The 18,623-nt window shown below is 41.7% G+C and overlaps 1 protein-coding gene across 5 annotated transcripts in view; it reads left to right on the forward strand.

Annotated features, from left to right (window-relative positions):
* HSD3B7 (hydroxy-delta-5-steroid dehydrogenase, 3 beta- and steroid delta-isomerase 7) overlaps positions 1-18,623 on the forward strand; it is a 69,747-nt gene that overhangs the window by 8,472 nt on the left and 42,652 nt on the right. For 2 of the 5 annotated variants that reach the window (XM_034419828.3, XM_087893849.1), the window contains exon 2: positions 7,191-7,260. The exons of 1 other annotated variant lie outside the window; for it this stretch is intronic. In XM_034419828.3, the coding sequence (XP_034275719.2) occupies positions 7,248-7,260 (13 nt within the window). In that variant the 5' untranslated portion in view covers positions 7,191-7,247. Of the gene's footprint in view, positions 1-5,420; positions 5,584-7,190; positions 7,261-10,413; positions 10,657-18,623 lie in introns of those variants that run through there. 2 more of the 5 variants (XM_034419832.3, XM_034419826.3) reach the window with 2 other exon arrangements.

Raw genomic sequence — 18,623 nt, forward strand, 5'->3', positions numbered from 1 at the left:
GCGAGTTTGATACCCCTGGTTATCTGCGTACATCCAACTATTGAATGATCCACCGCTGGTTCACTGTTTTACGACAGTCATTGTGAAAGCTAGAACTCCCTTCCTAGGAGAGAGAAAGATAGTGAGCATAATAAGTGCACTGACCTTTCTTCCATAGCACTGGGGAACCAGCCAAATAGCTTGGAAGATATAAATGTCAGGTGACATGGGAGAGAGAGAGAGAGCTGACTTGCGTATTTTCAGGTTGTGCATACTGTTGAAAGAGGTGATGAAACGGGCAGGAGTACACCAAAGATCTTGGTTGCAAATCTCCCAATGCCGGCCTTATTTGACACTGTCTTTCCCAGCATGCAATTCTGCAAATCTCCATCCCCTGTGCTCAGCACTGCTTTCCCCTGCATTGATTATTTTATTGATTTTGTGGCATCAAGTCATTTTTAACTCTCAAGTGGCCACCTACGTAGGTTTTCTCCATCAGGATCTGTCCCTTACCTTGTCTTTCCCTTCTTCCAATGGGGGTCTCCATTACCAACAGATTAACAGAGTTGGAAGGGACCTTGTAGGTCATCTAGTCCAACCCCCCACCCAAGCAGGAGACCCTACACCCGTGATGGCCCACCTATGGCACGTGTGCCACAGGTGGCAAGCGGAGCCATATCAGTGGGCACGCGAGTGTTGTCCTATCTCAGCGCCGGCCAGCTGATTTTCGGGCCTTCCGCGCCCACTGGAAGTCAGGAAACAGGCTATTTCCGGCCTCTGGAGGGCCTACAGGGGACTGGGGAAGGCTGTTTTCGCCCTCCCCAGCTCCTAGAAAAGCTCTGGAGCCTGGGGAGGGCAAAAAACGGGCCTTACAGTCCCACCGGAAGTCGGCAAATGGGCCGTTTCCAGCCTCCAGGGGGATGGGGAAGGCTGTTTTTGCTCTCCCCGGGCTCCAAGAAAGCATCTGAGCCTGGGGAGGGTGAAAAACGGGCCTACTCGGCCCACTGTGTCATCGTGTGCCAAAAGCAGGGGGAGTGCAGGGATGTTGCGCATGCATGCGTGGGGGGCAGGGCGCACTGAATTATGGGTGTGGGCACGCGTGGGCACGACCCCCCTGTGCTCCCCCGCTTTTGGCACACGATGGCAAAAAGGTTAGCCATCACTGCCCTACACCATTTCTGACAAATGGCAGTCTAATCATAACTGAGTTCTTCCAACAAGATGTGAATCATCCTCTTGTCCTCCTTCTTTCTATCTTTCCCAGCCTTAGATCCATTTCCAGATGTTCTCTATCCATGTGGTTTTCTTGATAAAAGTATTGGGAATATTATTAAGCAACAGTTTAAAAAAAAAATACAGGTAGTCCTGTACAGGAACTCACTGTATCCCTCTTTTTTTTTTTTTTTTGAGAAAAAGTGTCCTATTGATTTTTTTCCACCAATTTTTAGCCTTCTGGGATATTTGGGCAGGTGAAAAATATTGGGGAGACCAGGTATGGTTGATCCTCTACCAATACAGGTAGTCCTTGACTTACGACCACAGTTGAGCCCAAATTTTCTGTTGCTAAGTGAGTCATGCCCCATCTTACAACTTTTCTTGGTAAGGTTGTCCTCATTTTACCCACCTCGGAAGGATGGAAGGCTGAGTCAACCTTGAGCCTGGTGGGATTTGAACTGCCAAATTGCAGGCAGTCAGCAGAAGTAGCCTGCAGTACTGCTCTCTAACTACTGTGCCATCGTGGCTCATGATTCTGGCTTCCCCATTGACATTGCCTGTCAGAAGGTCACAAAAGGGGCCCCAGGACACTAAAACTGTCATAAATATTACATCCGTTGCCAAGCATCTGAATTTTCCTCGCATGACCCATGGGGATTCTGCAACGGTTGCTGTGTGGAAAACAGTCGTAAGTCACTATTTTTTCAGTGACCTTGGGACGGTCACTAAAGGAACGATAGTCAGTTGAGAACTACCTGTGTAGTTTTGGCATATATTTATTGATTGATTGATTGATTGATTTGATTTGATTTGTATGCCGCCCTATTTCCATGGGACTCAGGGTGGCTCACAACAATTAAGAAATACAATCCCAATCCAATAAAAACATGTTAAAAATACATATTAAACCCAAATAACACATTAAAAATAATCAAAACCCCATCAGTCCAGGCTGGGCAATTTGAACAGCCATGTTTTTAGTTCGCGGCGGAAAGTGCGAAGGTCAGGGGTCAACCGGAGCCCCAGAGGGAGTTGATTCCAAAGGTTGGGTGCGCCCACAGAGAAAGCTCTACCCCTGGTGGTCGCCAGCCGACATTGTCTAGCCGACGGCACCCTGAGTAGGCCCTCCCTGTGAGAACGCACCGGGCGATGGGAAGCTGTTGCTGGTTGCAGATGGTCCGACAGATATTCTGGGCCTAAGCCATGTAGGGCTTTATAGGTCATCACCAGCACCTTGAATCTCACCCGAAGGGCAACCGGCAACCAATGCAAGTCGCGTAGGAGAGGTGTAACATGGGAGTATCAGGATCCTCCCATCACAACCCACGCGGCTGCATTCTGTACCAGCTGAAGCCTCCGAGCTTCAGCTGGTACAGCTGTTCTTTCCAAGAACACCCCTTCTTCCCCCGCCCCATCCAGGATGAAGCAACACAACAGGCCCTGGTTTTGTTTTTTCCTCCACACAATTCTGCAACTCACACAAGTCAGGGAAAGGGGAGGAGGATGGGGCGTGTTGACTGTCAAAACCCTTTGTGCCAGCTGGCCCAGAGATTTCTGCAGCAGGGAGATAGCTTTGTTAGCATTGGTTAACAAGGTTCTCCAATCAAAAAATAAGGTAAGGTGGGTGTGGAAATATTTGTTTTTGCAACCCTTGCCAACTTCTCTTAACCTCTGCATTGTTTTCAAGGAGCTTACCGATTACCCTGTCAGATTCTTTCTATATACCAATAAGTAAGCAATTATTTGGATTATAGGTGGTTCTGTAAATATGAGTCAGTTGCCAAGCATCTGAATCTTGATCATGTAAAGCATAAGGATGCTGCAATGGTTGTATTTTTTTTTAAAGAATAACAAGAGTTGGAAGGGATCTTGGAGGTCTTCCCCTGCTCAAACAGGGGACAAATGGCTGTTCACTCTCCTCTCCTCTCCTCTCCTCTCCTCTCCTATTCTATTCTATTCTATTCTATTCTATTCTATTCTATTCTATTCTATTCTATTCTATTCTATTCTATTCTATTCTATTCTATTCTTCTCTCCTCCTTTCCCTTCCCTTCTCCTCTCTTCCTCTTTTCCCTCCCCTCCCTCCCCTTCCCCTCTCTCCTCTCCTCTCCTCTCCCCTCTCCTCCCCCCTTCTCCTCTCTTCTCCTCTCCTCTCTCCTCCCCTCCCCCCTTCTCCTCTCTTCTCCATTGCGTCCAGGGATGGAGCACTCACAACTTTGTTCCAATAACCCACAAGTCATTCCAACAACCCTGTAGTACAGTGGACTAAAGCACATTGTTATTAACATCAGCTGCCTGCAATTACTGCAAGTTCAAATCTCACCAGGCTCAAGGTTGACTCAGCCTTCCATCCTTTCAAAGGTAGGTGAAATGAGGACCCAGATTGTGGGGGCAATAAGCTGACTTTGTATAAAAATATATAAAAGTATGAAGGCTATTGCTTAACGCATTGTAAGCCGCCCTGAGTTTCCGGAGAAGGGCGGCATATAAATTAAAGCAAACAACAACAACAACAACAACAACAACAACAACAACAACCATAAATCATTCCATTAATTAATTGTCCTGTCAGGAAATATCTCTTTAGTTCTAGGTTGGTTCTCTTGTTGCTTAGTTTCCATCTGTTGTTTGTTGCCTCGCCTTCGGGTGCTTTGGAAAATAGGTTGAATAGATCCGGATGGATGGAATCTGAATAGATCTGAGCAGCTTCAGTGCCGTTATAATTTTGAACAGTCACTAAACAAATGGTTGTAAGTTGAGGCCTGCCTGTATTTGACTTTTAGATCAGGCCTCACTGATTTGGAGGGTACATAATACTAAAAGGTCTTAAAAGAGAGCTGATGGGGTGTAGTAGTTAAGGGGTTAAATTAGCAGCAGGAAGGCCCAACGTTCTCTTCCAGGCCAATCTACCTCACAATAATTAAATGTGGAAGTGTAAAGCATTCAGAAATCAGTTGGTTAAAAATGGAATAAAACGATCATTGGGGCAAAGGTTTGAACAGTTTGCATTGGTGGTTAAAGGTTGCTTGGGAGAGTTGGATTTTCTAAAGCTCCTTTTAAAACCCAGTGTGGAGGATGGGTCTTCAAAATCAGCAATGAAGATGCGGAAGCCCATCTGCAGGAAGAGGGACCTCCTGGGATGGTCTTGGGAATAACAACTGCACAGGAAGAGTTATTTTCTTTCATTTGTACATTCCATAACAGCTGCATTTGTTAAGAAATTCAGCTGAACTCTTGTTAAATTGCATTATTTAGAGCAATTTCCTGAATTTGCGTCTAAACTTGAGATGAAAAGTTCACCTTGTTTGAAAGTTTAGAGAATCAGTGCAGAATTTGAGAATGGAGTGGAGTGGAGTGGAGTGGAGTGGAGTGGAGTAGAGTAGAGTAGAGTAGAACAAAATAAGAATGGAATGGAATGGAGTGGAGTGGAGTGGAGTGGAGTGGAGAGTGGAGTGGAATGGAATGGAATGGAATGGAATGGAATGGAATAGAATAGAATCTGGAAGGGACCTTGGAGGTCTTCTAGTCCAACCCCTGCTCAGCCAGGAAACCCTATACCATTTTAGACAAATGGTTGTTCAGTCCCTTCTTAAAAGCCTCCAGTGTTGTTGAAGCATCTACAATTTCTGAAGACAAGTTGTTCCACTGGTTAACTGTCCTCCCCGTTAGGAAATTTCTCCTTAATTCTAGGTTGCTTCTCTCTTTGTTCAGTTTCCATCTGTTGCTTTATCTCAATCATTCTTTACGTTGTTATATGTATATCCTTTTTAATTATTAAATCATTAGAGAGATAGTTTAGTCCAAATGATTAAATTGCTGCCCTGGAAACCACAAGACTCTGAGTAAGTCCTGCCTTAGACATGAAAGCCAGTGTGTCTTTCGCAATATACATACCTAAATATTTACTGCATTTGGTACAAATGCAGAATTGATATTACTTAAGTGGTAACTATATTTTCACCTATTGTCATCCTCAGTTAATAGAATATCCTTCTGTTTTACTAAAGACATCTTTCATTTGTATCAACACAAGAATAGTAGTGCAAGGTTTAGAAATAAACAGAAAAATATCCTCTGTAAATAAAACCAGTTTATTTTCATCTACCACTCCGTAAATCTCCCTAGTTGTCTCGTAGGATTCCAAGCCCAAGAGTCCACCCAAACAGTAAAAGGGAAATGCAAAGGTTCTTTTTCCAAAGGCAACTGGATTTTGTTTTTCCTTGAAGGTGTTTCGCTACTTTATCCAAGAAGCTTCTTCAGTTCTGACTGAAGTCAATCAATATTTGGGGTGTTATGATATCTCGACGGCTGGGGAAACTACATGAAATGTTTGTGGCTGCAGGTTTCTACAAGCAAACAAATGTGGGTTTTGATTACAGAGAAGGGAAGGTAACTCTATGCTGCATGAACCAGCAGACTAACCACAGTGAACAAAACTCCCCTTCTTGTTCCCAAGTTTTTAGAAATAAAGCGGGTAATTAAGCTGCCACTACCATCAGTCACAATGACAGCTTAGTACTGCTCAAACTGTTGGAGACAATCTGCTCCCTGTTCTCCTTTGCTGGAGTTTCTTCTTGTGCCCCAGTCCTCCTCCTCCTCACTTGGGGGACATTGACGGTCACTGGGCAAGGAAGCCTGTCCCAGCCACTGGCTGTCCGTTCTTTCTCTTCTTTCTTCCCCTCCTTTTTTCCTTCTCTAGTTTTGATTTGATTCCTCCCCATCATTTGCCATCCTCTTCTGGCAGCAGGTGCTGCATTTTTCAAGCCGCTTTGAAGGAGCCTTTCTGGAGATTTAATGCCAAGGTGTTTGTGTTTGTGTGGGGGAATCGATACCCTCGCTCTGCAGCTTTGATGGTTTAGCTTTGTGTTTTTCAACCGTTTTAACATGAGGGGACTCCAGCTCTCAGAATTCCCCAGCCAGGGAAACTGTGGTTTAGCCTGCAAAAAAGTTGGCTTCTTCTGTTTCCCATCCTTCTGCTGCCTGCCAAGCTTTGATTTCTACTTCTGAGGAACCCACTTTGCAGTTGAGAGTCTTCTGTAGAGCAAATACTCCTTCCCTTCCCTTCCTCCTCTCCTTCCCTCTCTCCTCCCCTCTCCTGTCTCCTCTCCTCTCCTCTCCCCTCCCTCCCTTCTCCTCTCTTCTTCCCTCCCCTCCCTTCCTCTCCTTTCTCCTCTTCTCCCCTCACCTTCCTCCCTTATCCTCTCCTTTCTTCTCCTTTCTTCTCCCCTCCCCATCTCTCCTCTTTCTTCTCTTCTCTTCTCTTCTCTTCTCTTCTCTTCTCTTCTCTTCTCTTCTCTTCCTTCATTCTCCTCTCTTCTCTCTCCCCTTCTCCTCTCCTCGCCCCTCCCCTCCCCTCTCTGTTACCCTTCCCCTCCTCTTCCTCCTTCTCCTCACTTTTCCCTTCTCCATTTCCATCCCCCTCTCCCTTCCTCTTCCTTTTTCCTTCCTTTCTTCTTTCAGTTGTACCCCAAAGCCAAGCAGACTTTCCACTTTGAAGCAGGGGATTGTTTTTAGGGCTCCTGATGGACATCTTAGCCAGGTCCTATTGCCCTTGATCCTCCCCACCACCCCCATCTCCAATCTTTCCATCTAACCTCTTGGCTTCTTTCTAAACCTCTCTCTTCTACCACCACCCCATGCGAAGAGAGCTCTTGCCTTTTCTCAAGAATCTGTTCGATCCCATCTCTCTCAGAAGGATCAGAACCTCACTCTGGGTTATATATCTGTAGCGAAACCAACATTTGTAAACCTGGCCAAGGAGTTACTAACCCTGCATGCATTCAGCTCTCAGTAATTACACTGTGGATGCTAGCTGTGGAGTCAAACGAGAACTGGCAGGTGATGTCACCAAATATGAGTTGCTGGTGTATTGTTAATGAACCCCTACATATCTCTCTTCTGAGCAACACACGTAATTAACATAATCTGAATCCTAGGGTGCATTTAAGGAGGAAAGGCTGGAGACATTCTTCACCTTAATTGTTTTCTTTTTCTAGCATTTAAAGTCTTGGGCTTGTCTTTGCTGAAACCAGAACTGAATCCAGGCAATAAGAATGCAGATTCCTGGTAAGTGTCTCACAAGATACTAGGAATGCTGTAAGAGAGAAAACAGTAACTACAATTATAAAATGCCTTAGAGTGAATGTCTTGCCTTTCTATTCTTTTTCTCTCTCCTGTTACACTAGTGAACTTTATAGATCTATTTCTCCACCCATCCTTTATATAATTAAATAGTGCAGAAAAAAAGACAAAAAGGAAACAATAGAAAGAAAGAAAGAAAGCAACACACAACAATAAGAAAAAAATTATATATATATCTCCCAATTCTATTCAACTACATAGTTATTATGTGGAAATTGATGGTTGGATATGGAAATGGAATTTCTGCACTGTTACTTCTAGGAACATGGTCTTCCAATGCTGGATAAATAAACGTATTGACCAAGTTTCATGTTGGGTTGACATCTTGATGTTCCCTGTGAGTCACTTACAAACGTAGATTTGTGTATTGTGTGGACAATTACAATGCAGCATGCTTAGCCTGCATGAAAACTGTTGTGGGAATTTTATACACAAATCTATTTGTGATATAAATAAGCAGGGGAAGGGGCTCCAACAGTTCCCAGAGCTCTCTATCCAGAAGAGTGCTAGGAAGGGTTAAGATCCTGCACGGATAGATAGATAGATAGATAGATAGATAGATAGATAGATAGATAATGGATGGATGGATGGATGGATGGATGATAGATAGATAGATAGATAGATAGATAGATAGATAGATAGTAAATAGATAGATAGATAGATAGATAGATAGATAGATAGATAGTAGATAGATAATGGATGGATGGATGGATGGATGGATGGATGGATGATCCTGTGACGGTCGTAACTGTGATTAAACAGCCTTTTTTTTTAGGGTCGTACCTTCGAGCAGTCACTAAATGAATGGTTGTAAATCAAGGATTATCTGTAGTCTACAATAACTTGGTAGATATGTTTGGACAGCAAACATATATCTTCTCACTGAATGTCCTCATATCCTGAAATTCTCACAACCTGAGTAAAATTATAGTTCTTATTTCTGTTGCCTTTGTTTTGATTTTTTCTAAAAAAAATTTCAAATTGATTTTCACTATCTTCACAAAATGTCCATCTCATTGATTTTGGCAACAGTACGGATTGCTTTCTCTCTTTGGATTTCTTTGGACTCCTCAATTATTTATAATCCTATATAATCCCATTATTTTCTCGTGTTGCTCAACTCTGCTTAGCTTCTCAGCCAGATATGGCCACTCTGATCCTGCTGCCTGCTGAAATATTTCAAATCAGAGTTTAGTCATTTTATTTAGTCAGCTCATTTCTTTGGGCAGAGGCAAGATGTACATTTAATCATTTGTGCCTCATTTGTTGACAGTACAAAAATCTACTTTCTTGGGGCTTTAAAAATGTTGAAAGGGGAGTATTCAACTATGCAACCCTCAAGAGAAATGTTTTTAAAAGGGAGGGATCACACTTGGAAGCAGAAATGAAGTTGTTCAGGGTTTATAAACCTTTCTGTTCTTGGAAATATTGAAAATGTTTGTTTCTGAGCCAGAACTGCATATAATCAGTGTGATATCATTTGTTCTCTCAGACATCCCCAGATACCAATATTGATGTGGGGTGAGGTGAGATATGATATGATGTTCTTCATCTTTAAGGTCAGATAATTCCATCCATCAATGTTCATCAAAGAAGGACTATTGCATCCTTCTGTTTGCAAAGCTGGGAATCTCATAGGTAGATCTATAGCTTAGAATGGATTGAGTTTATAAATTGTTAGCGTGGATTTCCTAATGTGTTGCTTGATGAGGTAATATATAGTTTCATTATGAAATCAGCAAAATGAACCAGTGAAGGCGTATGCTTCCAGGATTACAAGGATTCAGTGATGCCAGTTACTGCATATAAATGGGATGTGTGAAATTTTGCAGTCTCATAATCTTGGTTAGAAAGAACTAAGCTTCTGGACTTTAGTGAGGGAAGAGTGTCTGGCCAGTTTTCAGAATAATTGGGAAAGTGAATAGGTTGACCCATCAACCAAAATTATTATAATATAACCAAAAAATAAGCGAAGCATAATAAATTAACGTGGACTTAATACAGCCACATAATCCTGAGTCTCTTAATGGATGTTTTCAATTTCTCTTGTTTAGTGTAGTACTTCTCAACTCAACAACTTTAAGATGTGTGGGTCTCAGTTCCCAAAATTCCTCTAGCCAGCTGGAGAATTCTGGAAATTTAAAAGCCCACTCATCTTAAAATCGCTGAAATTGAGAAATATTGGTTTAGAGTAATATGTATACATATGTTCAAGTTACACCAATTCATTTAGTGACAGTTCGAAGTTACAACAACAATGAAAAAACTGACATGATTGTTTTCACACTTATGTGAAATGCAGCATCCCCATGGTTGTGTGATCAAAATTCAGATGCTTGACAACTGACTGATGGTTGCAATGTCCCGAGGTCAGGTCATCACTTTTTGCAACCTTCCGACAAGCAAAGTCAATGAGGAAGCCAGATTAAATTAAACACTATGTTACTAATTTAACAACTGCAGTAATACACTTAACAACTGTGGCAAGAAAAGTCATAAAATGGGGCAAAACTCACAACAACTGCCTGCCTCGCTTAACAACACAAATGTTGGTTGTATTGTGGTCATAAGTCAAGAACTACCTGTATACCGTAGGTTTTTTCAGTCCCATGTCTCAAAGTCATTTAAAAAGTATTCTCCTTTAAAACATGCTCAAAGTCTGTTGATTCTATTGACCTGCACTTTTCTTGGGTAACTATATAGAATGCCATTGCCATTTGTGTTTGACCCCGTGGACTCATTCTAGACTCTGTAAAGGGATCCACTGCAGTGGTGGGTTGCTACCAATTCACTCCAATTTGGATGAACTGGTAATGGTGGCAGGCTCCGCCCGCCCACCCAGACATCATCAAAAACGCTCTGCACATGCGCAGAACCTGCCCACTTGCTCCCAATAGCGAACCGGTAGTGCCGGGATTTGAAACCCATTACTGATCCACTGGCCTCCCATCCAACAGCTAACCTCACTTGACTCTGCTTAGCTTCCCAACTAGAAGTTCCCCAGATTCTCCCACCTGCTAAGGTTAAAGTAGTTTAGAATGGGATGATGTCATAATTCTAAATATTGGATGACATCATAATTCTAAACCTTCTGCCATAGCTTAAAGTTCTTCTTGCTGGGATCTTGTCAGACAAGTGGGTTTGCAATGGCCTGGCTTTTACAAGTCTGTATGAGAACATTGACAAAAGAGCCAAGAAAGATAAGTGCTGTGAACAATGTCTTTTCCCAGTTTTCCTCTTGCTGTGCTTGCCAAAACAGGTCACCAAAGGTTAAAATCCTTTTGTTCAGGAGCTGCGTTTTTAAGTTCAGCTGTCCAGCTGGTGAGTATCTAAATAGCAAGAGTTTTGTTCACCTGAACACATCAGTAACGGTAACAGTATAACAGAGTTGGAAGGGATATAGGAGAGTTTCTAGTCCAACCCCATTTCAGACAAACGGTTGTCCAATCTCTTCTTAAAATCCTCCAGTGATGGATCTCCAATCTCTTCTTAAAATCCTCCAGTGATAGAGCACTCCCAATTTCTGGAGGCAAGCCGTTCCACTGATTAATTGTTCTGACTGTCAGGAAATTTCTCCTTAGACTGCCTATACAATGCAAATGTATGCAAATTAAGCTGTCTTCAGTTCTCATTTAAGAGTTGGAGGGGACAAATCAAATAAACACAGCTGAAGTTCTTCTTGGCTGGGTTATTCCTCATCTGAGCTACCTCGAGATGGGGAAGTCCTATTTTCTATCTTAGAATCAGACGATTTCCCAAACTGTTTAGAGGGACAAAAGGGGTAAACCAAGCTAATGCGGTCCAGGTTTCAAAAAGGCTTGATGCACCTTTCAAAATAAATTTGTGGGGTCTAATACCATTTGCATTGCCTCAGCATTTTCTTCCATATTCCTGGCTAGAGACACATTACAATGGTTTACTCTGCAAAATTGCCCAACCAATTCACACACTGTCAACTACGGAGTGTGCAATTAGTTCTAGGTTGGATCTCTCTTGATAAGTTTCCAACCGTTACTTCTTGTCTTGCCCTTAGGTGCTTTGGAGAATAAATTGACCCCTTCATCTCTGTGACAGTCCCTCAAATATTGGAAGATGGCAATATTTCTTTTTTATACATTAAAATCACTCCTACTCCTTCTTTGTTAGACTAATCATACACAGTTCCTGCAACCGTTCTTCATAAATTTTATTAGCCTCCAGTCATGTAATCATCTTTATTGGCCTTCTCTGCACTCTTTCTAGAGCCTTGACATTTTTTTTTTTGTATCACGATGACTAATCCTTCATACATACACAAACACATACTTTTTGTTATCCTCTTCTGCACCATGGTGATTTTTAGAAAAGATTTCCAGTTTCGTTTCTAAGCGTTCTCTTCTTTCGTGAGTTTCCTATTTTCGAAATGGTGGATAGTATTTGATCTTTCTCTTTCCTTGTTTATTTTGTGACTGCTGCTAAAAAAGACTTCTTTATATTCTAGGGTTCCCTGAGTTGACATTTCTCAGAACTCAATATAAACTGAAACGGCCAATAAATAGTTATTCATTTTGGTAGCTGGTCTATGTGGCATGCTCCAAATATCTTGATATCCAATATTTAAAACTTCAACCGTTTGAAACATTTCTTGAGAAGACTTGTGATTTTTTTTTAAAAAAAAAAGCCAAATCAAATAAACTACTCCTGAGAGGGGAAAAACAAACATCTTTGATCAATATTCAACTAAAAGCTAAAAGATGAAAAAGCGTAAATCAAAATAAGGTTGTTTCTTCCTGAATTGAGCCAAGACAGTTTATTTTCCATCCAAATATTTATCCTATGTAGTTGTTGGCAGGTCTCTATCCATTAAACCTGGATCTGGGGATAGCCAATAATAAATTTAGAATGGGCACTAAACAGGCATATTATTATTATTTTTTTCACGAACCAGAACTTCAATCATTCAAGATTCTGCTTTTTAAAAAAATTTAAAATGTTTCTTTTCGAACAAATTGCTCTTGTTTTTGCAGTTTGTGAAAAGTTGTTAAAATATTTGAAGCCAGATCAGATTGTCGGATTACGAAGAAAGGGATAACTAAAAATCCCTTTTACGTATTTAAGCAGGAAAGTAAATAGCAAAGATCCTTCATTCTTTTTAATGTCATCTGCTTTCTTTTCCCCCTCCTGATTCATAGATCTTGATTTCTATGATAAATGTGCTTCCAGCTTTCTTGCTGCTTCTGTTAAATATTAGTGGGTGACTACTGGATTTGATTGAGGCTACATCTTAGTGTGCAGCAGGATAATTTGAATTCAATTTTCAGAAGCCTAAGCAGGATGGGCCAAGGTGAATTTACCCTGCTCAAGTCTTCACTATGATGTAAACCTTGGCAAGTTTTTCAGCTCTTTGGAGCGTTGAAAAAAGGAGGAGTTATAATGATAATTAATGGCTGGTCTCTGTAGATAAAAAAGAATGTAGGTCAGAGAGTTTTGGTTTCTGTGTTTTACAGATCTGTCTCTACATCAAATGATCAAATTGGCCAAACAGGCTTGCTTATTTATCCTACTCAGGTATCACAAAAACTGGAATCTGTTTTGTCTCCTTATGCATTTGGGTGTGGATGCAATCTAGAATATAAAGCAAGGCTCCACCAGAAATCGCTTAGATCATTTGCCAAAACTCTAGCAGCACCTTGGAAGGTACATTAATTTGCTGTGATCATTATCCTAACACAAGAAGATGAAAGCGGTAATCAGATTAACAGAGTTGGAAGGGACCTAGTAGGTCATCTAGTCCACCCCCACCCACCCCAAAGCAGGAAACCCTACACCATTTTTGACAGTCCAGTCTCTTCTTAAAAGCTTCCAGTGATGAAGCTCCCACAATTTCTAAAGGCAACTTCTGTTCCATTGGTTGACTGCTCTCATGTTCAGAAAGTTCCTCCTCATTTCTAGGTTGAATCTCTCCTTGATCAGTTTCCATCCATTATTCCTTGTCTGGCCTTCAGGTGCTTTGGAAAATAGCTTGACCCCCTCCTCTTTGTGGCAGCCCCTCAAATATTGGAACACAGCTATCATGTCTTCCCTGGTCCTTCTCTTCACTAGACTAGCCATGTCCAGTAATCTAACACATCTTGCCAGCCTCATTTCTTTCAGAGCATGAAAAGTAAAGTTTCTGAATTGTGCTCAGATGTGCTGTACACACACACACACACACACACACACACACACACACACACACACACCAGTGGTTTAGTGGGTTTATTAATATTCCCCAGCAATTCCCTTCACCAAAACCCCAGAACTGGGCCAAAAGCAGACCAATGCTAGTCCACACAGCAATGGCTAATCAGTCTACCAGGCAAAATTAAATCCACAAGAGGGTTCACCAGGCTCGATCGAAGTCAAGGCATGGTGTAAATCCAAAGCAAGGTAGGAATCATGGCCAGAAAACTTACAGCTAGGAAACAGACTCATTGTTCCCAGCATCACCTCTATCTGACTGCTGTGATAAATAACCTGCTTCTGGTGAAATCCATCAAGAAGGGTGAGACTGTGGATCACTGACCGGCTGCAGCTGCGTGATTTAGAATAGAATAGAGCTGGAAGGGATCTTGGAGGTCTTCTAGTCCAGCCCCCTGGTCAAGCAGACAAGTAGTGGTCCATTCAGTGTCACCTTAAAAATCTCCAGTGATGAAGCGCTCACAATTTCCCCACCTAAAGCCTCAGGGCTGTCCTGCTGCAGTTGTGCTTCAGCTAAATCCCTCTCAGACAGCTGCTCAGAGCCATTGACCAATTCCCTTCCAGATGTGTCTGGAAGTGGTTCATCTCCTCGAAGCTAACATCTGGGGAAGCGTCCAGGGGAAATCATCACACCAGAAATCTGCGAATGGGATTTGGTGATCATTAATTTTTATGGAACAATGATGGTGTAACCCCAGGTTACTCAATTAATTAGGTTATTCAATTAATCAAGTTGTATTGCTGCCCTCTCCTTGTTGACATAATGCCCCATTGTTTCGCAGTGTAGCATGCAGAAAAACGCAAGATGCAAAATGCAGACCTATCTTTTCCTGTACGGTTCATTGTTAAATGCCTGTCAATGCCCAGAAGTTTCATTTTCCCTCTCTCACCTCTCTGTTTGAATTATGTTGGGAAATCAGGATTCTATTACCAGCTGGGTATCTTTCCCTGCACCTTTGAAGAATGCTGGACTACAGTTTCCATCATCCTCAGTCAGTACACTTCTTTTTTTCTGCCCCTAACAAAAACAAAAGGGCAGTCTAAGGATGGTTTTAAGCCCACCTGAGAACTTTGCATTCTTTTTTCAAAAACTGAAAGTACTGTATCTTAGCTATTTCACATGCTTTGGGAGTTTGAAGCCATGGTTACTACAAAATAAATAAATATGTATCCCCTTTTCATTTTGATTACAGATGATCTTTGATTTAAAACCATTTGTATAGTAACTGTTTGAAGTTACAATGGCACTTACAATGGTCCTTGTACTTAAGACTGTCACAGAATCTCACGATCCAGTAACCAGAATTTGGGGATTCGACAACCAGCATGCATTTTCAATGTTTGCAACATCCTGGGGTCATGTGATCATCATTTGGGACCTTCCTAGCCAGCTTCCAACAACCAGTGTCAATGGGGAAAGGTGAATGATAGCTGCATGGTTTACTTAACGTCTGCAAAAAAGTAGTCATAAAATCTGGTGTACCTCATTTAACAAACACTTGGTTGCAAGGTCGTAAGTAGAGGATTACCCATATCTGCTCACTTTTTAGTGCTGGGAAACAGTGGCTAAATAATTCCAGCATGGATGGAAACGTTTCTGATCAAAGGACAAATAGTTATCATTTCAGATTATGCTTTCTGTGTTCTCAGGATCAGCTGAGTGGTGGAAATGGGTGTGGAGCCTTCTTGGAACTGCTGAAAAGACAGTGTTGTAGACTGGAGATAGATGATGTCGTATCCTTCTCCCTCTGTTGAGAGAGGGCTGTTTAGCTTTGATGTAGATGGCCTCTTTGACCCCCTCTTTCAAACCAGCGGTCCTCTCTGTCCAAAATGTGGACTTTGCTGTCTTCAAAAAAGTGGCCTTTGTCTTTTAAACACAGATGGACTGCTGAATCTAGTTTTGATGGGTTTGTTCTTCTATGTTGTGCCATGCATTTATGAAGTGGTTGTTTTGTTTCCCCAATATGCAGATCTGCACATGGCTCACCTCATTGTACTGCTTATACGTAAACTGAGCAAATGATTATCTACTAGGACTCCAAAATCCCACTCACTTGTTACTACTAGTGAGTCAATTACCACCTATTCTATACCTGTGCATTTGGTTTTTCTTGCTTAAGTGTGAAACCTTAGTTTTCTTCTGCATTGAATTTCATTTTGCTAGATGTTAGGTATTAAACACAGAGATGACTTTTATAGCAGTATAATCGATCATATCACTTTGAAAGAATAATTGAAACCAAATTATTGTTCACTAATGAGCAAAGGCAATTGGTATGACAAGATTCATTAATCAGGATGAAAAATTGCTAGGAATTTTGAACAAAAAAATATCCTTGTCAGACAAGGTCTCATATTTCAAAATCTCTTATAAACAAAAATTCAAACTTTAGATATGGCACACCCATTTCTTCTTCTGGTCAATTGTGCATAAATCAGCATAAATGAATAAAAAAAAGAAGTGATGACAGCAGTTTGAACAGAAAGTGAAAATCTCTTCCTTTTTCTTTTCTGACATTTACTGGTTCCAAAAGAGGGGAGGAATCAGCAAGAAAAGAAATAGTTGCTTTTGCAAAAAAATAAAAAAAAATAAATAAAAATTAAGGGCTTTCCCATTATCTGAATAAAGAACTTTTCTCACTTCCTTCCTTTAAAAAGAAAAAAACCCATTCTTCTAAACCAGGGGTATCTAATCTTGACACCTTTAAGCCTGGAGGACTTCAACTCCCAGAGTTCCCCAGCAACTCTGGGAGCTGAAGTCTGTCAGGCTTAAAGTTGCCAAGGTTGGAGACCCCTGTTCTAAACTGAACAGGGCTATATTAAAAAATGCATACTTTATTATCCTTTGCACCAGAGGAATTGCATCCCTATACAGATAGTCCTTGATTTATGACCACAATGGAGCAAGGCAGTTGTTAAATGCATTGTGCCTTATTTTATTATCCGTCTTGCCACGGTTGTTAAGTGAATCATGACAGTTGTTAAGTGAATCATGTGGTCATTAAGCAAATCTGGCTTCCCCCAATGACTTTATTTGTCTGAAGCCAGCTGGGAAATGGGGATCACATGACTCCAGAATGCAGCAACCATCATAAATGGATGGGATTGAAAAATTTCAGCAACCTATTTGCTGCCCAGTTGCTGGCTGGGAGTGGCCATGGGAGCATGGCCTACTTGGGCTCCTGCATCACCGGGAGGGGGAGTTTTTGCCGTCCCTAAGCTCCAGAGGCTTTCCTCATGCCTCCAGGAGGGTGAAAACGGCCTCACCCGGGCACCAGAGGCCCTCTGGAGGCTAGCAACAGGCTTGCAATGGTTGGGGAATTCTGGGAGTTGAAGTTCACAAGTCTTAAAGTTGCCAAGTTTGGGGATCTCTGCTCTAGACGTTTATGGAAGCTTTGGCCCAGATCCTTCTTTTTAATTCATCCCGTCTAACAAGGTTGTTGTGCAGAACAAATAGGGGAAGGAATTTGATGGGCACTACCATTTGCTCCTTGAAACAAAGGCAGCATTTACATTTGGCAGATGAAAATTCAATCCTTTCTAGTCTCATGCTTGTTAAAAATAACCGGCCACATAGGTAATTCTTGAACATCCTCAATCTAATGTAGTTTTTCCTCTCTTTAGATGTTATGCAGAGAATACTTTGTACAAACCATGGCATAGAGTAGGGTTTCTCAACCAAGACAACTTGAAAAAGTGTGGCCTTCAAGTCCCAGAATTCCCCAGCTGGCATTTGCCGACTGGGAATTCTGGGATATGGCTGGGGAATTCTGGGAGTTGAAGTCACACATATGCTGGCTGGGGAATTATTGGATATGGCTGGGGAATTCTGGGAGTTGAAGTCACATATATGCTGGCTGGGGAATTCTGGAAGATGACTGGGAAATTCTGGGAGTTGAGGTCACACATATGCTGGCTGGGGAATTCTGGGATATGGCTAGGGAATTCTGGGAGTTGAAGTCATATAAATGCTGGCTGGGGAATTCTGGAAGATGGCTGGGGAATTCTGGGAGTTGAAATCATATATATGCTGGCTGGGGAATTCTGGAAGATGGCTGGGGAATTCTGGGAAATAGCTGGGGAATTCTGGGAGTTGAAGTCTACATTAAAGTTACTAAGGTTGAGAAACCCTGAGACAGAGCCTTAAAATGCATAATCTGAGGGCAAAGACAAGCCAAAGAGCAAACAAACCTAATGGTTTGATGTATGATGGAATGGTTAGGTTGTTGGATTAGAATTACATGCATCCTTAGTTATAAAAAAGCAGCCTACTCTACCCTACTGTTGCTGTAGGGATAAAACAAAGGGAGATATACATACATCTCATAACTCAAAACCAATCAATCAATCAAACCTTGGGTGAAAGAGGAATCTGAAAGAGCATTGCCTAGTCGTGAGGCCTGCTGGGAGCTGTAATTTAGCGCTATCTGAATGAAGCCTCTTGTTACACAGTAGTTCAGCCAGTCTTCCCGAATCAGTCTTAAAGTCACATTCACACCTTAAAGAAGAGCTGGGCCTTTCTTATTAAGCATTAAGAATCCCGAAAGCCTCCCTCCCACTATAAAACTCTGAAAAAGCAGCCAAAATAGGCTTTCTGTTTTGTAAAATACAAAAATCTATTAACCCTCTTCACGTGTATAATTGGGCCCACTACACGAGACAGCATTTCCACTGATGGTATTTGCAGGATTTGGAGAAAAATGGATTGAATCTAGGCTGCCCCAATAAATTTTGCAGGATTTTTGTTGGATCATGATTCCTCCCAGAAATTAAATGCATGAAAGCTAGCTATTGACTAAGCCTTTGAATAGTACGCGGAAGGATAAATTATTCCGAAATGATTTGCCAGGAGAGTCATCATCCAAAGAACGGAAAAGCTCTCTTCCAACTTCATGAGCAACCAAGTCCATGTGCTTCCTTTCCTTTGCAACCCCTTGATGACTTGACTAGTTTACAGTACATGATAGATATCTGAGAAACTCTAAATGATAAAAACAAAAATAAAGCCCAACTCAATCTAATCTGTCAAAAATAGAGGCCAGAGAAATTATCCCCTCAGATTCCTGGGA

Source organism: Pantherophis guttatus, chromosome 4 (genome assembly GCF_059756535.1).
Source record: "Pantherophis guttatus breed Tessera chromosome 4, ASM5975653v1, whole genome shotgun sequence".
Classification (NCBI taxonomy): Eukaryota; Metazoa; Chordata; class Lepidosauria; order Squamata; family Colubridae; genus Pantherophis; species Pantherophis guttatus.